Raw genomic sequence first — 25,387 nt, 5'->3', positions numbered from 1 at the left:
ATTCATAATTCCAGGAAAATTTCAATTATGAACTAGCAATGGAAATAATTCTATGTTTGGGAGTCCCCACAACATGAGGAACTGTATTAAAAGGTCACAGTGTTAGGAAGGTTGAGACCCACTGTCCTAGCTGTGATCTGTTATGCCTTTGTAACTAGTATTATATGTAAATTAAATCCTGAGGAAATGTATGTTGTTGACATGGGTGCAGTCATGTCAAAGACCAATGGTTTAGCCCCATGGGGCTGGCAGACCCTTCCATGAGTGAGGCTTAGAGGCATGGCAAAGCTTCCTCTGGTTAGAATGAAATTTTTGTGACTAAAAAATGTCCACTGTAGTTTTCCCCAGTCTCCTAGGATGTTAATGACCTGACAACTACACCTCTATAGAGAGTAGCTAAACCTGCCTTTGTTCAACTGTACACAATGGCCCTCTCTTCACCTATACGCCATAAGCTGCCTCTCTGTTCCACCACATAGAGTCCCAGGGTGTGATGGCTTGAATAAAAACAGCCCTCATAGGTTCATATATCTGATGCTTGCTCTTGAGAGGGATTAGGAGGTGTGGCCTTGAAATGGGTATGGCCTTGTTGGAGGAAGTGTGTCTCTTTGGGGGAAGACTTAAAGGTTTCAACAGCGCAAGCCAGGCCCAGTGGCTTTCTCCATTCCTGCCATCTGCTGATAAAGATATAGAGCTCTCAGCTCCTTCTGCCCCCTGTCTGCCTGCGTGCCTCCTTGTTGCCTGACATGCTGACAATGGACTGAACCTCTGAACTGTAAGACAGCCACAATTAACTGCTTTTCTTGCTGAAATTTGCTGAGGTCATGGTGTCTTTTCACAACAGTAGAGCGTTAATCAAGACACAGGATCCATCAGAGAGCCCAGACCATCCAACCTTAGCTCTTCTGTTTATGTCCTTTCTTTGTTCCCTTAGTGATCCAGTTAGGTCAATCCCTGGAACTGTGAAAGACTCAGAAGTTATGAGTGAACGTGACACATAGAGGCGATGAAGGGTGTAAATTTTAGAATAGTTATAAAACTATATAAATAATTTTATAGTCTTTATAAATAGTCTCATATATATATATACACACAAAGATGGCAAGAGGAAAGGGGCTTCACTTCCTACCTGCTAATCCTAGCCCACAGACAGCATTTGGTTGTATTACTTTGTTTTTTGAGACTTTGTTTTTCTGGGCAGCCCTGGTTGTCCTAGAACTCACTCTGTAGGCCAGGCTGGCCTTGAACTCAGAGATCACCTGCCTCTGCCTCCCACGTGCTGGGATTAAAGAGGTTCACCACCACCTGTCGAGATATTTTTTAATCCTCTCAAAATTTATTATTTTTTAAAAGATTTATTTAGCCATCTTCAGACACACCAGAAGAAGGCATCGGATCCCATTACAGATGGTTGTGAGCCACCATGTGGTTGCTGGGATTTGAACTCAGGACCTCTGGAAGAGCAGTCAGTGCTCTTAACCATCGAGCCATCTCTCCAGACTAAGAGACGGCATTCTTAATACTAGTTTTTCTGTCAGTCCTAATTCTGTCATAATCACCCAACCTCACTGGGGACTGAACCTATGGCTGCACCTGTGCTTCATGTGCTCTCCATTGGGCTCCACCGCTAGCCTCGAGATTCCATGTTGTATCTTTTCTGGGAAAATAGCTGCATTTTACCCACCTTAGTGTCCCAGAATTGTGTCAACTTTGCCACTAATATGTACTCAAAAATTTGAAGCCAGAATATTTTATGCATGTTACTGTAATTTAACAGTAGTGTATGGTGGCTAAATATTAACTCATTTTACTAAGTCTTTATTATACTATAATAACAGTTACATTCTTCCTGGAGATTTTAATAAATAGTCTTGTTTTAGCTGGCCTCAAACTCACAGAGATCCACCTCCCTCTTCCTCCTGAGTGTGCTGGGATTAAAACATGTGCCACTATGCCCAGTACCAAAACCCAACCCAACCCAACACAAACCACCCCCTCAGACAACCCCTATGACACACACGCTCATGAGCAGTGGTTCGTGTGCATCCACACACAGAGATAAAATAAGCGAACGTACTGCGTTTTAAAAGAACATCTGAAATTATTTCTAATGATTGTACATTATGCTTCACAGCGAGGCTTCTAGAGTCTAAGATTGCAGTCATTACTTAGCAATCTCCAGCTGTAAATAAATTCTTGAAAATCCCGCGCCAGGAAAGGGCTGTTTCTATATTCTGCTTTCACAGTGTAACCTTAAATATGAACTCCGAATCAAATTGACCAGTTGTATATGGCTTCCATCTTAAATCTCAGGCGCCTTCCAGTTCAAACAAAACATGGGGGAAAGAGAGATAAGAGGGCCAGATTATCTCAGGGATTCTTCATTGGAGACACATCAGAATCACAGGAGTCTTATATTTTAATATATCTAATACTTTTCTTGCTTGCACGCTAGAGTGAAGTACGGCCTTATGTAATATGGAGCCCGACTGGTATGGGTACTGAAGAATCTAGGGAAAGAGTTTTATACAGAGTCACTCAAGGTACACAGGGCGGCTAATGATTCATTCCTTTCCCCTTGAGCATCCCCATCCCTCTCACCATCCAGTCCTGGACGGCCTCCTATATACCCTTAGCACTCTCCTCTCTTTTCCATTCAGACCCCGCCCCATCCCGTGGGCGGCCCTGAGAAGAAGCCCCGCCCCAATCTCAGGCCCCGCCTCATTCGGTCCGGTAGCCCCACCCACTACGGGGACTGCCAGGCGCGGGGCTAGGGGCGGAGCGGCGGGATGCTGGGCGGGGACGGACCCGGGCCGGGCGCCCGGAGAGGCGGAGTTGCGGCGTCGCCCTTCGCCACAGCTCGCGGCAGCCGCGCCTCGGGGGCGGGGGAGGTGGTGACAGAGCCGCAGGGGTCTTGGGGCCCTGCAGAACCGTGGGCTGCTGGACTAGGCAATCAGCAGAAGAACATGGCGCCCTGGACACTCTGGCGCTGCTGCCAACGCGTAGTGGGCTGGGTTCCGGTGCTCTTCATCACCTTTGTGGTCGTCTGGTCCTACTACGCGTACGTGGTGGAGCTGTGCGTGAGTGAGTACGGGAGGCGCGGGCGGCGGGCCGGGTCGCGGGAGGCAGGCCGAGGCCAGGGCGCTGCGTTCTTATCCCGCGGAGCGGCCTGCGCTTCCCCAGCCGGTGGGCTCCACGTCCTAGGGTTCCGGCCCGCGGTTCCCGGCGGTGAGGCCCCTGTGCGAGGGTTCCGGCCAGCGGCTCGCTGCTCGTGGGGTCCCGAGTTCGGGCCTGCGCGCCGCCCACGTTCCGAGCTTCCGGGTGGCTGCCGTCGCCTTGGGGCTCCCACCCTTCTGTGACGGAATGCTCACAAAGGCCCTTCCTTTTGAACTAGAGAAATCCCCCTTCAGAGACGGTTTGTGAGGTCAATTTGGCTTAAACATACACACACGCACAAAAAAATCTTTTTCTCCCAGATTGTTGATCTCAAACTGCGCGAGAAGAAGCGCGTAAGCTGAAGAGCAGCCTCCGGGGCCTGGGAGGGAGGTGTGTCTCCGAGGTCTGCAGTGAGGGGACACGAAGTGCCAGCCTCTGGTTTGGGCAGTGTTTGACCCTTTTTAATATTAGTCTGGGAGTCTCAATGCTGGACATACACCAGTGTTTTGAGATACAAGGAATTGAATGAGAGATGCAAGCTCAATTTTTTTTAACTGTTTATTTCGTAGGTTTGTATTGTTTATACCTTTAGTTTTAGGGCTTTGGTTTATTTTTACTTTTGCTCTACCTCTTATTTAATTTTTTACCATATAGTTCTTACCTGATTTCCAGGAATAAAGGAATAGAATCGCATTATACTTAAATGACTTAGCCTATTGGTTCAGATAGGATGTCTTTAAGGTGGAAGGAAACTCCTTGTCATCAAAACACCCTAGGCCATTACTGTGTCGGTGACACCAAATAATTGCCTGTAAGCTTTGAGTGTGTGTTTTATATGACTGGCCTTTTACTGTTTGTCTCCCATCAGCATTATCAAATAAAGCCCTAGGAAAAAGCAGCCCCTTGGTTTCCCAAAAATGATGTGGTTTTAATTTTCAGACACAGTCCTCAGTTGTCTGAAGGACAGATATTCTTTGGGGAAAAACATATGAGGTAAATACAAGAATGAAAAACAATGATCACTCAAAAACGGTAGTGTCTAGACCTCGATGGTGGCTCTGGACTTGGCCAACTCTGAATCAGGTACTTGGTTAAAACCCAAGTTCTGTACATAGAAGGCCCTGAAGTAGCTCCAGTTTCTGGCAGGTTTTTAAATGACAGCATCGTTAGGAAATTGCTTTGCTGCTTAGAACATTTGATTTAGAAGACACAGCGTGGGGCTGGGGATTTAGCTCAGTGGTAGAGCACTTACCTAGGAAGCGCAAGGCCCTGGGTTTGGTCCCCAGGTCCCCAGCTCCGAAAAAAAGAACCAAAAAAAAAAAAAAGAAGACACAGCGTACACCTGCCATCTTACTATTGGGAAGCTGAGGTCCAGACTAGCGTGGACTTCATAGTGAAGCCCTGTCTCAGAATAAAACTGCTGGGTCTTAAGTCCCAGCACGAGGGAGACAGGCAGAGGCAGAGGCAGGCCTGGTATACACAGTGACACACAGAGCTGTATCTCAAAAACAGCAACACAAAGGTGTGAGTGCGCGGACAAGGATGTACACAGGCCAAGCCTCACTTGCGGAGGTCAGAGGTCAGCTTGGTGGAGTCAGGTTCGTTCTACCACAGCTATGAGGTAGTCTGCATGCCAGTTGCTTTACCTGCTGAGCCCTGTCAGTGGACCCAAACAAAACTATTTTTTAGAACAGTTATCTCTACAGCTAGACTCTGAGTAAATTAATTATGGAATACCTTTCCAAATAGTAAATTTGTTGTATGTAATGATTTAGACTCCTCTTTTTGAATACCAAAATGTTTGCTAAAATTGTTAAATTAGAATTGTCTCTGTTGGGCTGGAGAGATGGCAAGGACTGCTCTTCAGAGGTCCTGAGTTCAATTCCCAGCAACCACATGGTGGCTCACTGTAATGGGATCTGATACCCTCTTCTGGTATGTTTGAGGGCAGCTATAGTGTACTCATATACATAAAATTTTTAAAAATCTTAAAAAAAAGAATTGACTTTGTTTAAATGTTTGTTCTTATTGTTTTAATTTTGAGACAGGGTCTCTCAGTGTATCCCTGGATGTCCTGGAACTTGCTTTGTAGACCAAGCTGACTTTGAACTCAAAGTCCTCTGATCCCAAAGATCCTCTGTTGGGATCAAGGGCATGCCCTCCCCTAACCCCTTTTCCCTTATAGTTTTGAAATTAAAGTTCCTGAAGGAACAGTGAATATGTGAATTATGTTCAGATTGCACAGCTTACCTTGAAAATAGTTTTTATTAAAAAATAACCCACAGTGAGATGAGAAGTCCAGTCCATTTTTATTGTATCAGTCTATTTCATTTTTACATTTCCTATGTGTTTGTGTGTGCGTGTCTGTGAAATCAGACTTCTGGGAGTTGGTTCTTGGTTTCTACTCTGTGTTGGGAGTAGCTGAACTCAGGTCATCAGGCTTGGCAGTAAGCCCCTTGATCCACTGTGTGTCTACACATAAACGGAAAAGAATATGAATAGAGAAGTGTTGGGTGCTCGTGGGCACAGAGGGAGTGTTTCCTTTACCCCCGTCTTTCTCAGTGTCCCAAAACAGGAGGCTGTGTGCAGATGTAGGAAGTGAGACTGAACCATGTGGAAGGACCTTACTGAGTACAAAGTTGACTAAGAAGTGATTCAACTAAGCGATTCTTTCAGATAGTGATAGAGAAGAACCAGGAATATTTGGTTTTAGTTTTAGATTGGAATTCCCCTTTAATTTTTTCCTTTCCAAAGCTAATATTCGAGAATACTAATTAGACATGATTTGTTTGCTTGCTTGCCTGCTGGAGTTCAAACCCAAAACCTTGTGTGCTAGGTAGGCGTTCTACCACCAAGGGCATCCCTAGCTAATACGGCTCTTTTTTCAGATTTCCAGCATTCATCAGAGCACTTGTCAGTCATTTTAAGCTGTAGGAGTAGACATGTATATGTTCTTGAGCAAGTAGGTTATAGAATTTAGAAGTTGAGATTTTAGAGATGATATAATGCAGCTCTTCTATTTTACTTCTAAGGAAACCTTTAGAAGAGTAGTGTGGTTTCTCCAAGGAGGGAGCGAACTTCAAGTAGAGATCTAGGAAGAGGGACTTTACTTTCTCAACTTATATCTGTGTCTTTCACAGCATCTCCACATTTATAATGGGGTAAGATCACAGCGCTTGGACGATGGCCCAGGAGTAGTTAAGAGCTCTTGCTGTTCTTGTAGAGGACCTGGGTTTGGTTTAATTTTGTTACCTTTTGACTCAGGCTCACTATGTAGTCCAGGCCGGCCTGAAACTCAGATATCGGTCTGCCTCTGCCTCCTGAGTGCTGGCATTAAAGGTATGGGCCAGTTCAGTGTTTTTGTTTTTTAAAGTATTTTCTCCCCCTCCTCCTCCTCCTCCTCTTCCTCCTCCTCTTCCTCCTCCTCTTTTTTTAAAGTATAGGAACACTTTTCACTCAATTTTCATAGTTTTTCTCATCTAGATCTTTTTTTTAGTATTATATTGCAACAATGTACCGATTTTGTTATTAAACTGCTGGTAGTGTCAGAGTTATATGTGCTGTCTAAGAGAAGGAGCCCCACATCATCATCATGTGCAGTTTAAATATGGTTAACACTTCATGCTCGGGGCTGGGGATTTAGCTCAGCGGTAGAGCGCTTGCCTAGGAAGCACAAGGCCCTGGGTTCGGTCCCCAGCTCCGAAAAAAAGACCAAAAAAAAAAAGACCAAAAAAAACAAAAAAAACACTTCATGCTCTTCCTGGAAGCAATGTAGATTTACGTGTTCCTGGTCAGAGGAGGACCACCGATTTTTACATATTGAAATAAAAAGGTTAAGAATAACAGTGACTACATTTCAGGATAGATTTCTGTAAGATAGAAAACCAGATCTTGAAAATTAATATTTTAAAACAAAAAGGAATTTTGTAGTGGTTGGCCTTTTTAAACATGTATTTTGATACAAGGGTCTGATTTTGTAGTCCAAGGTGGCCTCAAACTCACTATAGCCTCCCTGCTTCCTCCTGAGTGCTGAGATTGTAAACTGTGTCCGAAAGCTCAGTCTGTATTTTGATTTTTCAAGGAATAACTGATACGTTTCCTATAAGTATTTAAGAACTATTGGTGGGCTGGAGAGATGGCTCAGCGGTTAAGAACACTGACTGCTCTTCCAGAGGTCCTGAGTTCAATTCCCAGCAACCACATGGTGGCTCACAACCATCTGTAAAGAAATCTGATGCCCTCTTCTGGTGTGTCTGAAGACAGCTATAGTGTATCCATATACATAAAATGAATAAATACAAAAAAATTTTTTTAAAGAAACATAAAACCTTGTTGACGATGCTGGGTATTTTTATGTCAACTTGACACAACTTATCTGAGAAAAGGGAGCCTTAATTAAGATGCCTCCAGAAGATCCTGCTGTAGGCAAGCCTGTAGGGCATTTTCTTAATTAGTGATTTATAGGGCAGGGCCCAGCCCGTGGTGGGTGGCTCCATTCCTGGATTGGTGGCCCTGGGTTCTATAAGAAAGCAGGCTGAGCAAGCTATGAGGAGCGAGCCATGAGCAGCACTCCTTCTTGGCATGTGTTATCAGCACATGCCCTGTTTGAGTTTAGTCCTGACTTTCTTCAGTGATGGACTGGGATGTAGAAATGTATGCCAGTTAAGCCCCTCCCTCCCAAAGTTACTTTTGGTCATGGTGTTTCGGCACAGCTACAGAGACCTTAAGTAAGACAGTGGGCACAATCAGTATCATATACACATAACTTTTTGTTGTTTTTGTTTTGAGACAGGCTCGCATGATTTAGCTCTGGATAGCTTAGAAGTCTTTATATAGACCATGAGGTCTTGCATTCACAAGAGCTCCATCTGCCTCTCCCTCATTAAGGTGCTAACATCAGAGATGTGTAGGAGTCTTTCATAGCTTGCCCTTACACAATTCCTTTGCTAGCCTCCCGGTAGCTAGATTGCATCTTTTAAAGTCAAAATCAGGCTTATTAAACCTCTGCTTCACAGTCTCCAGTAGTTTTCCAGTTTTCCAGTTGGCTCAGTGAGCTTAGCTCTCTGTATGGCCTACTGCCCCGACTTTGTTTTTTATGCTTCAAATAAATAGTCTACTTGTCAGTCCAGGCACAGTTACCTGAGGTTTATTCTCAGGTTTATTCCTGCAGTAGTGCCACCCCTCCACCCTGCTCAGGCACCCACAGAGGGGCCCTTCTGACTCCTCTGCACATAACAGCTCCCTTGTCCAGACTTTTACTGCAGTGTCTCACACTCTCCTAGCAGCATGTATGTGTCTGACGGTTGTGTTTCTCACCTGAGCACTACGTACAGTTATTGCAGTATTTCTAGAGCCTAGAGTAGGGAAAAATAAAACAGAGCAAACTAGGACTAGGAGAAGTCTCAAGACCGCTGGGTAAGACCTCTCAACCAAGGCCTCGTGTTTCCTCACCAGACCTTTTTTTTTTTGGACGGTGATACAGAGAAAACTGGGGTCCCCTTGGAGTTCTTAGCCTCATCATTCAGAATTCAAGAATGGACTCAAATAAAACACAAAGACAAGGTTTATTAATGTTTAAAAGAGAAACTACAAGGCAGGCAGGCTGTAAATCTCAGCAGCTGCCTGGAGGAGGCAAATGGAGGACAGACAACATGGCTGTGAGAAAGGACCAGAAAGCCATAAATGTTGAGACAAAAGCCCAAACTTAAGGAAAGCAGGCTTAGGAAAAAAGGTGGAAAGAAGAAAGGTTCCAATTTTCTAGAGAAATTGAAAAAAGTTGGCAGACTTAAGAATCCACCTGCCCGGGTTGGGGATTTAGCTCAGTGGTAGAGCGCTTGCCTAGGAAGCGCAAGGCCCTGGGTTCGGTCCCCAGCTCCGGAAAAAAAGAACCAAAAAAAAAAAAAAAAAAGAATCCCCCTGCCACCCATAAGTTTCTATATCAGGGTCAGGGATTCTGGGAAAGAAATATCCAGTATCTCATTAAAGAACTGATTCTTCTGTTTTGTTAACACGACTTAAAGTGAGTGGGGTGTGCCCTTAGCCAGTGACCGAACCAGCTCAGCCTGAATGTTAGGTTTCCACCCAGGCCAAGGTTCCCTTTCTACAGTTGGGAGTTTCTACTCTTAACAACACAGCCTCAAGAAAGACAGAGATGGGTTCTTACTGAATAGCCTGCCTACCCTGGAACTTACTTTGTAGACGAACCTGGCTGTCAGCTCTCAGAGAGCCTCGTGCCTCTCCATCCTGAGCAGTGGAATGATCAAGGTTGTGCACTAAAGCACCCTGCTCTGCGGCAGATTCCTGCTCTGCATGGCGATGAGGGGCACGCGACAACTTTGCTTTCTCTTATGTTTGTTGGGCACCTAAAACTGCTCCAAAACAGTATACTTTTAAAAATTGTGTATTCTAGTTAGCAGGGAAGTGTATTTAAAAATTGTGTATTCTAGTTAGCGGGGAAGTGTATTTAAAAATTGTGTATTCTAGTTAGCGGGGAAGTGTATTTAAAAATTGTGTATTCTAGTTAGCGGGGAAGTGTATTTAAAAATTGTGTATTCTAGTTAGCGGGGAAGTGTATTTAAAAATTGTGTATTCTAGTTAGCGGGGAAGTGTATTTAAAAATTATGTACTCTAGTTAGTGGGGAAGTGAATTGGCAGTGGAACAGAGTGTGGGGTTTAGAAATAGACAATACTTATAAAAACCTAGAATATGGTAAAGGTGCCTCAGATCATGGGAAGATGGGAGAACTGGTAAAAGACCAGAAGAGAGAACCAGACTGTGCCTCACTCACTGTCCAGGATTGGAGGACACATGGGTAAAATTGCGTTTCCTTTATGCGTTTACCTCGATTATCTGTCTTGTCTTCCGAGGTGCTGGGTGGAAGCTAGGCTTAGTGCCTGCTTTGCAAGCACTGCTCAGTGAGCTAAAGCCTGGCCTTGCACTTTCACTAGGGAAGAATGATGGGAAAAATTTCCTGAAACCTCACCCAGAATTCCTGCATGCTGTCATTTCTCCCTTACTGCTTTCTTCAGTCATTGTCTCCTAGTGTTTGAGAGTAAGCTGTGGGTGCCAGGTCCCTTCACTGTAACTATTAAGATTTTTTTTCCCAAGCTTTTGTACATACGTACGTACGTATACACACACACACACACACACACACACACACAATATTGTATTTGAGCATCTTCTCCTAATGTCACAATTCTCGTTATTCTTTGTCCCTGTTTATTTCTGCTGTTATGTTTGAACCTTAAATGAGAGAGAACATTTGTCATTATGTGTTGGCTTAATTTGCATAATGTGATTATCCACTTGAGTCCCTTTTTCTGCAAACACCATAACTTTCTTCTTCCCCCTGCTCCACCATCCAGTTAGGGTTACACGTTAAAGATGGGTAAAGTAGCCATAGTAGTCCATGCCTTCAATCTCAGCACTCAGGGAGACAGGATTGTGATTTCAAGGCCAGCTTCTGTGTAGTGACTCAAGAGCCCTTTGAGTTGTGAGTTCATGGTGAGTGCAAGGTCAGTCTTTACTACATAGTGAGTTCCCATCTCATAAAACAGAGTTGGTTGTGAGGATTTGCAAGACCCTTGTTTTGAGCCACAAAACTGCAAATAAAAAAGTGGGGAGTGGGATCACAAATTATAACTGTCCTCTAGTGCCTTAATCTGAAGTGGTGTAACGGTGACATTTTTCAAATCACAGGCATGCTGAGTAGGATGTCCTTCAATTGGGTTTATCTGAAGTTTCCTCATGATTGGCTAGAGCAGCCTGGAGCAGGAGTGCAGCAGAAGGGAAGCTGTCACTTTTTAACTTTGGTCACTGCTTGAGATGATGTGTGCCAGGCTTTTCATCTGTCAAAGGTGCAGGTTTCCTTGTTGTTGGGGGTTGTGGTAGACTCAGTTCCACCATGCAGATTTGCCTTCGAGGAAGGACTTGCGGCTCAGCTGTGGCAAGTGCAGTCAGCAGGCTGCAGCCAAGCTTGGTGATGCCTCACCAAGGTCACACCCTTCCAGGCGGGCGGGTGGGCACAGCCTGCTTGCAGTACCAGAGAGCTGGAGCTGGGCTGCTCTCTGCAGAGCTCCCTGCTTTATCATTGCAGGAACCTGGCTCTGTTCTGCTTTACTTCACCCTTCTGTCCTGTTACGTTTCCCCTAGAAAACAGGCAGCCCCTCTAGCTGTCTCAGCCGCTGCCTTCTGCCTTAGTAAGAGTTTCTAATGCTGTGATGAAATAAACACCAGAACCAAAAGCAGTTTACAGAAAGAAGTCAGGGCAGCAGCTGAAGCAGAGGCCAAGGAGGAGGAACACTTTCATTGCCTTGCTAAGCTCCTTCATGAATTGCTACTTAAGAAAAGACTTACAGGCCAGCCTTCCAGAGACAGCTTCTTAACTGTAGCTCCCTCTTCTCATATTAATCTTAAATTGACAAAATAAAATAAAAAATAGCTAGCACAACATTTGATTCCACAGAGCCTGACCTAAGACATGTATTTTACATGGAAACACTTTGAGATGAAATCATCTGTTCCTTGGTACTTCATCAGATGGACTCCTTTAGAACCTTTGAGGACTCTTGCTTGAAAAAGACAGTAGTTTAAAAAAAAACAATTTCATAATGCCCTCATTTTGTCTATATTAGCTAGAATTTTGTAGGCAGGAATAATTTATCTTATGTATTTGTGTGTGGGTGGTGATGGAAGGGGCTGTTTGCCTTCTTTTACCATGTTGGACCCAGTGATTGAACTCAGTCAGGCTTAGCAGCAAGCACTTTTAGCTAATGAACAATTTATCTCATTAGCCTTTTGATAACTTTTAAATTAACTTGTATTAACATCCATTAATACCTTCAGCAGCCACAGTCATGGGTTTTTTATGAAGCTGAATCTTGAATCAGCCAACCCTGCACTGGGCAGCAACCAGGAAAGGTTTAATCTTGTTCTCAGTGGCAGTATTACTGGTCTTGTTATCTTAAGAGTCTTGGATGAACATTGTAAGGCATTCTCTTTATCATGCTTTGTGTCCTTCAGAATCTAGAATCTCAATGTAGAAAACAAATAGAAATGCTAGGTCAAACAAAACAAAGGAGAGGTGGTCCGCACAGCACTGAAGAGCACTTGCTGTTCTTGCAGAGGACCTAGGTACATTTTTTGTAACCCACAGTAGTTTAAAACCATCTATAACTCTAGTTCTAGGGGATCCAATGCCTTCTGGCCTCCTCAGGAATAAGGCATGAGTGTGGTGCAGGCAAGCACTTAATGTTGCATAAAATACATCTAGGGTTGAGGATTTAGCTCAGTGGTAGTGGGGCCCTGGGTTCAGTCCCCAGCTCCGAAAAAAAAAAAAAAAAAGAAAAAAGAAAAAAAATACATCTAAAATCATGGACTATAGAAATGGCTCACTGGTTAAGAGTGCACACTGCTCTGGGGTTGGGGATTTAGCTCAGTGGTAGAGCGCTTGCCTAGGAAGCGCAAGGCCCTGGGTTCGGTCCCCAGCTCCGAAAAAAAAGAACCAAAAAAAAAAAAAGAAGAGTGCACACTGCTCTTACAGAGGACTTGAGTTTAGTTCCTAGCATCAAGTCTGGCAGCTCTCTGGTGCCTGTAACTACTCCAGAGGAACTGGTGCCATCTTCTGGGCTCTGCAGGCCATCTACATACACACTCATACAAACACATGCGTACACACGATTTAAAACATAATTTTGTATGGTTGCTTTTTGGTTTTGTGTGTGTGTGTGTGTGTGTGTGTGTGTGTGTGTGTGTGTGTGTGTGTGTGTGTGTATTTGAAACAGGGTTTCAACATAGTCCTGGTTATCTTGGAACTCAGCTATGTAGAGTAAGCTGGCCTTGAACTCATAGAGATCTACCTCTGCCTCCCAAATGCTGGGCAGTCAGGGAGAATAAAAAAGTATTAGGCTGGTGATGGTTCAGCAGGTGAAGACCCTTTGCTCCTAACCTGCTGGTCTGAGTTCAATCCCTGGGACCCACATGATGGAAGGAGAGACCTAATTCCTGCAAATTGTTCTCTGACTGACTGGTACACAAGCTTATATACAAAATACATTAAAAAATATATAATGTTAAGTGAAGACCTTGTAAAGGCTAGTGGGTAGGGTTCTTTTTTTTTTTTTGGAGCTGGGGACCGAACCTTGCGTCTGCCACTGAGCTAAATCCCCAACCCTGTGGGTAGGGTTCTTGTTGGCTAAATTTGGAACAGTTTGAGATCGTTTGTAAAGTGCTTGCCTAGCATGCATAAAACTTGTAATTCAGTATTTATCCTCAGCTGTGTAGAGTGTTTAACGTCAGCTTAGGCCACTGGAGAAGCCGTCTGAAAACCAAAGCTGTAAGCATCAGTTTTAATTAAAAACATCAGTGTAGACTTTGAGAGATTTTATCTTTAAAGACGCATACACCAGGGGTTGGGGATTTAGCTCAGTGGTAGAGCGCTTGCAAGCGCAAGGCCCTGGGTTCGGTCCCCAGCTCCGAAAAAAAAGAAAAAGAAAAAAGAAAAAAAGATGCATACACCAGCTGGAGAGATGGCTCAGCGGTTAAGAGCACCCGACTGCTCTTCCAGAGGTCCTGAGTTCAATTCCCAGCAACCACATGGTGGCTCACAACCATCTGTAATGAGATCCAATGCCCTCTTCTGGTGTGTCTGAAGACAGTGACAGTGTACTCATCCATAAAATTTTTTAAAAAGTGTATACATAGGCCAGGTGTGGTGGTACAGACCTTTAATCCCAGCTCCTGGGAGGCAGAGGCAGGAAGGAGATTTCTGAGTTCAAGGCCATCCTGATCTACACAGTGAGTTCCAGGACCGTCCATCCTGGACTAGATAGACTTTCTCAAACAGTAACAATAGGGCATACATAGCAGGCTGGAGAGGTGGCTCAGCACTGAGAGTACTGGATGCTCTTCGGTCCACAGTACCCACATGAGTGTGTACAGCCAACCATCCAGAGGATTTTGACTCCTGACCTCAAAGACATTAGGCATGCATGGGGCCCATAGACATACATGCAAATAAAACACTCATATACACAAAATAAAATTTAAAAGTACATAAACTGTAGAAATTCATCACTGAGAGTCAAGGATGTGACCTGTTGACATACTAGATTATCATTTACTAAAAACTTCCAATGACTCCCCAAAAAGGCACTAGAACTAAAATGTGAGTTTAGCCAGATAGATAGAAAGTCAGGAAAACTCATTTGTAATTTTAGTAATAGTTTTTCTAATAACATCAAAAGCAGACGTTTAGGGATGAATCTAGCAAGTACACTGGTGGGATAGAAATCTAAAATGGAGATAGCATATTCATGGGATCTAAGGTAGTTGTATAAAGGTGTATGTTTTCCCCACGTTGATTCATAAGTCAATATATAACTAAAGCCAAGGAGGCTTTAACAATAATGCTGTGCATGGCTGTTTGTCTGCATATATGTTTGTGCACCACATGCATGCTGTGCTGGGAGGGCGTCGATCCCCTGGCACTGCAGTTATGGGTGGTTGTGAGCTGCCATGTGGATGATGGGAACTGAACCCTTAGAAGAACAGCCTGTGCTCCTAACCTCTGAGCCATCTCTCCAGCCTGCAAGGAGGCTTTTTTTTTTTTAAAGTATGGAAATACATACCTAAAGTAGCAAACCCTTTTGTGACTTCACGCCTGTTCCTACCAAGAAGGCTGGGAATGTACTGGTGGTGACTGTTTCCTAGGTACTTGTCATCTGGGTTGGTTGTTTCCCATCTCTTACCGGAACATTTGAAATTGGGGTCAAACAAATTTGCAAAAGTAGCAAGATCATTTTATTCAACGAAAAATAAAAGTGGTGGTGCAGATTGTTATAGAGGGTGCACTGTCAGAACTGACACTAGACCCCGGATTGAACACTAAAGGACCCAGTTACTTGGGGCTTGTGTTTATAGGGTTCAGGAGTAGTTTGGTTGCTATGGGATATGGTGAGGATGTTCTCTGTTTTGGTGATGGGTCATATCATTTTTCTGTATGTATGTCCTTTCCCATAACGCATCTGAGATTTTAAGTGTTTGCATATCTAATCTTATAAAAGCATAATATAGCAAATAGTGAATTTTCCTAGGGGTCAAAGCATGCACCTCAAATCAGTTTAGACCAGATTGGCTCTTCAGTTATTCTTTTTTTTGGTTCTTTTTTTCCGGAGCTGGGGACTGAACCCAGGGCCTTGCACTTCCTAGGCAAGCGCTCTACCACTGAGCTAAATCCCCAACTCCCTCTTCAGTTATTCTTACTCAGATACATTAGGAATACATTTGAGTAGAAACTAAGCTCAGTTGTTAACTAGGAGGGAGGAAATGTATACTGTTGTTCAAAGATGGGTTTTATTTAGCCTGATTGGGGGAGGGTCAGTGATTGCTAGGTATATTTTAGGAGAAGAATGTGTATGCATAGAATGTACAGGTGAAGGGACTAGGCTGCCAAGTGAGTTATTATGAAATGTGTGTGCATAACCAAAACGAAGTACACTCCTAGGATGAATAACCTGTGTTTGCCTGCCTCACATCCTTTTGACTCATCTGTGTGTGTCATCGTCAGTGATGATAGGCATTCTGATTCACTATAAGAGTGTTATTTTATCTGGTCCTCTAGCTCTAACAGTCTTCTCCCTTGTCTGAAGTGTGCGCTGAGCCTTAGCTGTAGGGTTGTGTTGTGTATTAATTAGAGAGGAGCACTCCACAGTTAGTTCTTCTCTGCATTTTGACCAATTGTGGCTTTCGTAATTTCCATCTATTAGATCCATCCATACATGAATTATTATACTCGTTCCCTAAATAGGTATAGTCACTGTGCATCAGTTAAAAGGAAATTTGTATATGTGTGTGTGTGGATTAGAAGTCACTCTTGGATCTCTTCTCTTGGGAACTGTCCTCCCTTGTTTATATTATGTTCTTTCTTCCCGTCCAACCATGTCCAACTGTGTCTACTTATCACACACAAACCCCGTACCCTACCCTATACCCCACTCTACACCCTATTCCATATACCACTGATTAGGCTAGGTTGACTGGCCACCCAGGGATCTGCCTGTAACTATATACTCAGAATTAGGACTGCATGTGCTCACCTCTGGCACTCCGGTGCTGGGGACAGAGCATATATCTCTGTACTTTACTAACTGAATCATCTTCCAGGCTCAAAAGAAATTTATTTTGAATGTAGTTTTCTGAAAGAGGTTCGCAAGGTGTACTGTAGTCCTAATAAAGAGAATAGTCCTGTTCTTGTCATAAGATTAAGGAAAGCATTAAAGAGCTCTGTCAACACACCTGAAGTTTAAAGAGCTCTAAAAATTTTAAGTAGCTATATTGTTAATGATAAAAGAATGTTTTTAAAGTTTTATGAAAATGAAATTAAGATAAATATTCAACCTGAAATAAACTTCATGTATAAAGTATGTTTATTTTACTTTTTTCTTCTGTTCTAGGTACTGTTTCCAGAACAGGAGAAAAAGGTAAGGCACTCTTCATCTCAACATTAAGCAGACTCTCAGTTGTAACCATATGCTTTTTATTTAGTAGTGAATAAGAGTGTTTTCATTTTCCTAAAAGGGAATCTATATCTTAACTCTTAAGTAATTAAAAGGAGAGAGAACTCTGGGTGTCTCTCCAGATACACAATATCTTAAATGATTAGCATAGCCATGTTTTTGTAAGGCTCCTAGTACTCTACTCTGTGTAAATGCATGCATTTTTGTCCTGTGTGTTCCTCAAAACTCTGTCCATTTCGATTCTAATAGCAGTCTTCACTGGGTTGAGGGGAGGGAGATCGTTCATAATGCCCAAATGCTACAGGTGGTTCCATTGTTCATATATTTGTTTAAAATAGCGCATTATTACTCACAGATACTTAACTAAATAACCAGACTTGAAGTATTATTACATCAAGGGAATCAAAGATTTTATAGCGATCAAATAACACCTAGAGGGAAAGATCTTTTTCAAGACTTTCACTAACTAGCATTAATGAAAATTTTAGGAGTACCATTGAAGTAAAAATTTCAAAAATAAAAATAGATTTTAACATGCAAAAATCCAGAAGATTCTAAAACAGCTAAACAGTTAACACTTATTAACATTGATTTATTTTGTTTTTGGTTTTTCAAAACAAGGTTTCTCTGTGTAGTCCTGGATGTTCTGGAACTTACAGATCTGCCTGCCTCTGCTTCCCCAGTGCTGGGTTTAAAGGTGAGCACCACCACCACCCAGCCAAGTATTTATTCTTATCACCAGAGATAGTCATGCCTGATTATTTAAAGTTGCTCTTAAGTCTAATTTTCAATAGAAAAAACAGATTCAGTCTTAATTGTCCTGTCCTCCTTCAACTCATAATTATGTTTGTTAAAAGTATAGACTCAAAACACAGAGAATTTCTGAAGATTTTGCTTTTTATATTTCAAGGCAGAGCCCTTGGTATCTTTCAGGCCTACCAGGACTTGCTTTGTATCTTGAACTTGAGATCTACCTGCCTTTGCATTGAAATGGTAAAGTTACAGACAAAACACGCTCAACCTCCAAAGGCTGGAGTCCTGGGCATACACTGTAATCTACTCAGCCTGGACATTGTTCTTTCAAAGTTCTCATTTGTATTGTTGTTATTCTTGAGGGGTTTTTTTGTTTTTGTTTGTGTTTCTGTTTTTACCATGTCTTTTTTTTTTTTCTTCCTTTTTTTCGGAGCTGGGGACTGAACCCAGGGCCTTGGGTTTGCTAGGCAAGCGCTCTACCACTGAGCTAGATCCCCAACCCCTTTACCATGTCTTAAAGAATATTTTTCTACCTTCTTAAAGGTTTTCCTAAAGGAAACATTGAGTTACAGGTGATTTTTTTTTTTTTTTCCCGGAGCTGAGGACTGAACCCAGGGCCTTGTGCTTGCTGGGCAAGCGCTCTACCACTGAGCTAAATCCCCAACCCGGTGATTTTTGAATATACACTTTGTGATAACTAGGTTTAGATTTCTCTTAGAGCTTTGATTTGTCTGCAGAGATTCTACTTTATGTATTTCTTTTTTCACGTTGTGTGTGTGTGTGTACACATGCACATGAATCGGTCAGAGGACAACTTCCTGTGTGGGCCAAATTCTGTTTAGTGAGTGCCTTTACCTGCTGAGCCATCTTGTCAGCCCACTTTTACTATGTGACTATTACCTCTTAGTAGTCATGTAAGCTGGGTATGGTGGCATGCTTGTAAGCTCAGCACTTGGGAGACTAAGATTAAGAGCTTTGTGAATGTCAGGCCAGCCCAGTCTACACAGTAAGTTTAGAGGCAACCCAAGACCTAGTCACCCCAAAATCAAGAACTAAAGAGTGCCAGGCAGTGGTGGCACACACCTGAATGAGTCCCAACACTCAGGAGACAGAGGCAGGTAGATCTCTGAATTGGAGGCCAGAGCTAGTTCCAGGAAAGCCAGAGCCAGGGATACATAGAGAAATCCTGTCTCTTAAAATGGGGGTGGGGGGGGCTGTTGGAAGGGCAGCTCAGTGGTAAACACACAAGACCAAGACCCTAAATGGTCCTCAGCCCTCCATCACCTCCCCAAAAAAGAAAAACCAAAACAAATCATATGAATTTGGACTTAGTTAAAACCAGTATTTTCTCCTACTCTTCTTATCTGTTAATTATATCCAAGGCATTGTGCTAAGTACTTAATTGTATTACACTGGAAGCAGACCATTTTGTTTGTGTGCGTGGAGAGTAGAACTTTCCTGAAGGAATAGTAAATGTTAAAAGAACAGTCCAAGATGTGGCTAACAAATTTATCTTTGAAATTGTTTAGAAAATGCTGTTGACTCAGGTTCTTAAAACACAACATTCCAACCCTAATCAATTTGTTGGAGACTTATTAAAGTCGATCTGAGATCGCACTAGAAAAAGGCACTGACTTCTTTTTAATATAGTTGAATAAAAGTTGTCACTTGGAGGGTCAAAATATAATCAGCTCCAAATCACCATCACTCCCGGGAGTTCTCAGTGTCTGTGTATTGATGCTCTCTTTCTGTATAAGTTCTCTGTAGAATTTTGAAATAACCACCCATTTTACTACATATTAGTCATGTGAGTGTTGAAGTTATTTTGTAATACATAATTAATTTTGTTAAAAAATTAACAGTTGAAGAGTCTGTTTATGTTAGTCTTAGTTGTAAGTAATTAACTTTAAAGGACTTTGGTGTTATCGTATGCCTTAAAGCTGTGCGTAGATGAAGAATGCTGGCTTGATGTAGGCAGAAGTGAATACAGGGTGTTGTGAAATACTACTGAAGTCAGAGGAGGAGGCCCAAATGCATTTCTAAAGAAAAACCCAATGAAGCAGTGTTTTGTTTTGTTTTGTTTTTAAAGATTTATTCATTTATTATATGTAAGTACACTGTAGCTGTCTTCAGATACACCAGAAGAGGGCATCAGATCTCTTTACAGATGGTTGTGAGCCACCGTGTGGTTGCTGGGAATTGAACTCATGACCTCTGAAAGAGCAGTCGGGTGCTCTTAACCGCTGAGCCATCTCTCCAGCCCGAAGCAGTGTTTTTTGAGCCCACTGGGTAGACTCTGAGATTTGACCTGGCAGGAATGATCAGCACAGGAGAAATGCAGCTCACTGAAGCCCCAGTTTTTAGTGTGGATAACAATATTAGTAGAAGTGAAAAGAAAGAGTATTTGAAATATAAAGGAATTTATTTTGAACTCAGATACTAGTACAGAAGTAGAACTGACTAGTTAAATGCTGACTGGAAAAGTGGAGGAAAACACAATTTTGGTGAGGACATAAATGAAGGACTTTAGATTTTTATCAAGCAGTTGTGTGACCAAGCCAGCTCAGTCAGTCAACAGGCTCTCCAGGGCAGGAGCGAAGATTGAAAAGAAAAAAAGACGGGGTTGGGGATTTAGCTCAGTGGTAGAGCGCTTGCCTAGGAAGTGCAAGGCCCTGGGTTCGGTCCCCAGCTCCGAAAAAAAAAAAAAAAAACAAAAAAAAAAAAAAACCAGAAAAGACAATTAGACCACTCGGTAGCCTGACCCGACCAGTTCTGAGGCTGGGGCGGGTTGGCTTATTTTTTCCCAGTCTGCTTTTATACCATTTTAATTACATGCAGATAATAAAGCCAGTTCTAGGTTAAGGAACAAGCAAGACAATAAACACAGATAGTCGAGGAACAATCAAGGCCATAAACAAAGCCCTGTGATCACTGTTTGTAAGGCCTTAGACTAAGGATGACTGAGATATCTGAGCCTACTTCCCTGTCCTAGCCCACAGTCAGATTCTTGCCAAGAGGCCCGGAAGCTCTTCACAATTGTGAATTTCAATTCTGGCCTTAAGAATTCATACAGGTGACATTGTGTAAGATAGTGAATTCTCTAAGCCTCCCTGTTTACCCTCAAAAGGGTTAGAAAGAAAGCTTGTCATGTGCTAAGAGGCTCTCCAGTAGGAAGTGGAGCTGCAGTAGCTGAAGCCTAATGTGACTAGAAAGTCCCTAGTTATATGTTAGGATACACTGGTGTTTTGCATTTACTAATTTGTCATTTTTAAGCACCTGACTTTATTGAAAGAAGTGCTGTGATTGAAGTCTAAGCAAGTGTGAGTTAGAAGAGTGACCTGTGAAAAGTAAGCTCTGGGAAGGGAGAGTACTTTTGTGGAAGAAATGACATTTAATCTGGCTTTAGATTTTTTTTTAAAGATTTATTCATTTTATGCATATATGAGTACACTGTAGCTGTCTTCAGATACACCAGAAGAGGACATCAGATGGTTGTGAGCCACCATGTGGTTGCTGGGAATTGAACTCAGGACAGCAGTCAATGCTCTTAACTGTCTCTCCAGCCCCATAATCTGACTTTAAAAGTGAGTTCAAACTTATCCTCAGAGTTTATGTATGGAACATTTCACACCAAAAAAAAAAAAAAAAAAAAAAGGTTCAGCCCTAGTCAGTGGTTCTTGCTTCTTAAAAAGCCAGCCGTACTTGTTTCAAATAGACTATAGACCACAACAAAGGGCTTAAGACCATATCAGTGAGTTAATAGTTTGAGTCCCATGTGTCAAATGTGACACTAATCTACTTGGGAAAGATTAGAGCAGAAGTTAACTTTTTCTTGTTACCAATGTTGAACAAGAGAGTAAATTTCAGAATACATTCTTTCTAACCCAGACAGGAATTGAGTTATTCAAATTTCTTCATTATTTTTGGTGATAGTAAAAACATTTTAACTTTTTGTTTCCAATTCCCCCTGATTTAATGTTCATAGTGATGGATCCTTTTAAGTAATTGAAAAGTTATTAAAAATTAACATTTAAGGAAAACTTTAAAAGTTACAATAATGGCCAGTTATGGTTGCACATGTGTTACATACACTAAGACTGTTTAACTGTCCTCAACTCTCCTCGTAGAAGCAGAGGTAGGAGAGTTGTTCAAGGTCAGCCTGTCAAAAAAACTTTCTTTTAAGAATTCACACCCAACTAGGTATGATGACACACACACTACACCAGAACTCAGAAGGTAGAGGCAGATGTTCAAAGGTGTTTTTAGCTGAGATCCTCGGCAACTGAATGTAATCAAGTCTCACCAAATGTAGTCTTTTCCTATAAACTTACAGTTTATAAGTAAACTTTGTTTTATAACCTTAAACTCTGAAATATAAGTATTGAGTATTTCTTAATATCTTCCTAATGTTATATAGTAAAGTTTATATATTTGATATTTAAATAAAGGTTTTTATTAAATTAGATTTTGTGACCCATACTGTTTTAATGTAATACATTTTTCTCACCTAGACTCAATGAAATATTATTTGTTTTTATTTACCAGGAAAGACCGTTGTTTACCTTGTGGCTTTCCATCTGTTCTTTGTTATGTTTGTATGGTCCTATTGGATGACAATTTTCACATCTCCCGCTAGCCCCTCCAAAGAGGTAAATTTTCTGTTGGTAAATTGTCAAATGTTTTAACTGATTATGGAATGATATTCCCTTGTCTTACTATGTTAAAACCTTGCATGAAATGCTGCTCTGTTTCCATTTGTAAAATTCCTTGGTAATGTGACTGTGAGTCATTGACTTGTTCTCAGCATAATCTACTGACAGCATAGGAAATGTTTAGTTGTACTAATAGTTTTTGGCAGGCCGAATTTTCTTAAACACCAAGTAAGAAGTTTTATGGTCAGAATTGAGTTAGGTAAGTACGGCTGGTTTTTAGAAACTCAGCATATTCTCTCAGCCGTGAACAAATGTGCCGTATTTAAAGGATGTGTCACTGTGGAAAACAGTTATTCACGGTTCATCTTGCTGTGACTGCATTTCTTGCTGTGACTTGCTTGGAGGATATATAGGTAATAGCAATATAGGTATATAATGTAGGTAAACATTTAAGTGCTGTAGGTTTTATAACTGGTGTCTCCTTTGCCTTGACACAGATGAGTTCTTCCCTCTCTGAAATCTAGTATAGCAAGGTGATCAAGAGTCCTGTGTAGGCTGGACATGATGGTGGCACACTCCTCTTAATGTAGCCTTCAGCAGGAGGATTGCAAATTCAAAGCCATCCTTGGACATACTTAGTGAGACCCAAAAACAAACAGCACACACATCCACAAGCACATACAAATGCACACAGACAGACAGACAGACAGACAGACAGACACACACACACACACACACACACACACACTGTTTAGAGTTAAGATTGTTTGAGTTTGATTTTTCTCTCCAACACATTAATTCTGAGCTTCAGTTTTCTTGTCAGAAAAATCATGCTTGTCTCTGTGGGATATATGTGAAGACTGACATTTTACAAGGAAAATTTTTAACATTCCTGCTTCAGGATTAATATTCAAATATGATAATAATATTATTATTTTCTTCATGTTAACTTTTCACAATTTGTAGACCATATAGTTTTAAATACCAACTTTCATTTCATACTTTAAAAGACAATCTCTTGTTTAAAAAAAAAGTTCCAAGTGTACATTTCATAAAATTTTCAAACTAGGCCAGGTGTCCTAGATGGAATTACTGTTGTTACAGTGAAACACCATAACCAAAGCAACTCAGGGAAGAATTTATTTAGTTTACACCTCCATATTAATGTCCATAAGAAGGAAGTCAGGATAGGAACTCGAACAGGATAGGATCCCAGAGACCAGAGCTGATGCAGAGGTCATGGAGAGGTACTGCTTACTGGCTTGCTCCCCATGATTTACTCAGCTCACTTTCTTACTGAACCCAGGGCCACCAGCCCAGGGATGTCACCACCCACAATGGGCTGAGCCCTCCCATCAATCTCACTAATTAAGAAAAATCCCTGCAGCCAGATCTTAGGGAGACTTTTTCTCAATTGAGTTTCCCTTTTTTCAGGTAACCCTAGCTTGTGTTAAGCTGACATAAAACTAGCTCGCACATGATGGGGTGGTGGCGGTAGGGATGTTACCCTTTAATACCAGCTTTGAGAGGCAAAGGCAAGTGGATCTCTGAGTTTGAAGCGAGCCTGGTTTACATTAGCAACTTCCAGGGCAGTTGAACTACTTAATAGAAAGACCATGCCTCAAAAAACAAAAGATTTCACAAAGGTCAAATATATATGTTAGCTGTTATCTTTGCCAGTTCAGGGTGCAGAGTATTTCTAACCCTCCATCAATCTTAGATGATCAGCCTTACCACAAGAAATCACTGTTCTGCCTTACTTTTGCATATGGATTCATTTCTCTCCTTTTCATAAATGCTTGTGTGTCTGTTTATCTAATTGTAGGATTCATCTATGCTGTTGTAGGCCATTCTCACTATTACTGTTCTGTTGTGGTAGTTGACATTGTGTTTACTGGGCCTGTTGTTTGGGCTGGTTACTGGTAAGGCTGTGTTCCGTCCCTCAGGATTGGACTTGCTCTGTCGGGTTGTGTGTGTGCTAACTTTAGCTGATGAGGCTGCATGAGCTACTGCCTCCTTTTTCTTTTGATGCCTTTGTTCTGAGTGAGAAGTAAACCACAAATCAAACCTATTGGTCTCTTAGATATGTTCTTTAAGCATTTGGTAATAATTAGTCCTTAACGTGACGTTACCAACCTCTGTCCATTTCATAATCTTTTAAGTTGAAAAAGACCTAATTGATAATTCTTAGGAGTGATGACTTGAAATATAGCACATGGCAGGACATGGTGGTTCATGCCTTTAATCCCAGCACTTGGAAAGCACTGGTAGGTGGTCTACATAGTAAGACCCTGTCTCAAAACAACAAAAGCCAAAAGAAAATTAAACATGTGTAACAAGTAAATAGTTCCCAACACAGGAAATAAATAGAAAACCAAAACAGTGCCTAATCCTTCCAAGACACATGAGAGGACAAGGATTTGTTTTGGAGTCACACCATTCTACCTCTTGCTAGCTGTGTGACTTTGGAGATTTTCTTTAATGCTTCCTCTGGCAAACGAGACAGACAGTATTACACACACATGGGATTGTTAGAAGGGCTGAGTAAATAGTAAATGCTTGTAAAATGTAAAGGGTACTTTAAGAACGGCCTGACATAATGCCGACTACTGAGTGTTACTGTGGTGGTTTACTGTAGTGCCCAGACCTTACCCTTTTATACTCTTTCTGTCACCACACAGTCACTACCCCAGAGGCCCTGCCCTGGAACTCCCCATCTGCTCTACCATTGAGCTCACTGCTGCAACGGTGGCCACTTTATCAAATAGATAGATTGCCCTAGGCTCAGATCTGTCCACTGCGTTCACTGCCATACCTCTAGTGAAAATCTGGCACATCATGGGTGCTTGACAATTGATGAATGAATTCTAAGTCTTCAAGTGCCACCTAAACTAAGTCTCTTAATAGCCAAAAGCAGAAGTAAAACCAAAAATTGTTTTCCTCATTAAGATTCCGTATAGTGATAACTAGCACTGTAGATGTAACTGCCAAACGCTTAGCTTGCTGCCAGTGGAACTGTATTAGATCAGAATGAAATCACTTAGGGGTTAGGACGCAGGCAATTAAATGTGCTTAAAAGGCAAAACCTAAATTTTTTAGGGGAGTTAAGTTATAGAAGCTGGAATTATTTTCTTTCCAATGGACAGTTGTCTACCAAGTACCTGTCTTGCTTCTGATCTTCTGGTTTAAAGACTAAACAGGAAAATTAGATAGACCTAGTCTTTATATTAAATTCATAGTCGGGTGTTAAAACAGGCGTATGGCAGAAAGATTACAATAAATTTAGAAAATGGAAGTAACGTTAGGAA

General features: G+C 41.9%; 1 protein-coding gene and 1 long non-coding RNA gene across 13 annotated transcripts in view; one reads left to right on the top strand and one right to left on the bottom strand.

The window, feature by feature from the left end:
- Positions 1–2,401: 2,401 nt before the first annotated feature.
- Positions 2,402–3,358, bottom strand: LOC134482124 (uncharacterized). The gene is made up of 2 exons (XR_015638813.1): positions 3,035–3,358; positions 2,402–2,510 (listed from the first exon to the last, which is right to left on the bottom strand). It is a non-coding gene; the product is annotated as an uncharacterized LOC134482124 (long non-coding RNA).
- The window catches only part of Zdhhc20 (zDHHC palmitoyltransferase 20), a 58,912-nt gene continuing 36,310 nt past the window's right edge, over positions 2,786–25,387 (top strand). For 9 of the 12 annotated variants that reach the window (XR_015638028.1, XR_015638029.1, XR_015638027.1 and 6 more), the window contains exons 1-3: positions 2,799–3,084; positions 16,612–16,638; positions 21,973–22,076. Coding sequence is in view for 6 of the 12 variants with exons in the window: in XM_087585697.1 (XP_087441823.1) it covers positions 2,967–3,084; positions 16,612–16,638; positions 21,973–22,076 (249 nt within the window). In the remaining 6 variants the exon portion in view is untranslated. Of the gene's footprint in view, positions 3,085–16,611; positions 16,639–21,972; positions 22,077–25,387 lie in introns of all 12 variants that reach the window. The other 3 variants (XM_087585698.1, XM_087585699.1, NM_001039336.2) reach the window with 2 other exon arrangements.

Source organism: Rattus norvegicus, chromosome 15 (genome assembly GCF_021556685.1).
Source record: "Rattus norvegicus strain SHRSP/BbbUtx chromosome 15, alternate assembly SHRSP_T2T, whole genome shotgun sequence".
Taxonomy (NCBI): Eukaryota; Metazoa; Chordata; class Mammalia; order Rodentia; family Muridae; genus Rattus; species Rattus norvegicus.
This window is presented reverse-complemented; position numbering and strand designations above follow the sequence as displayed.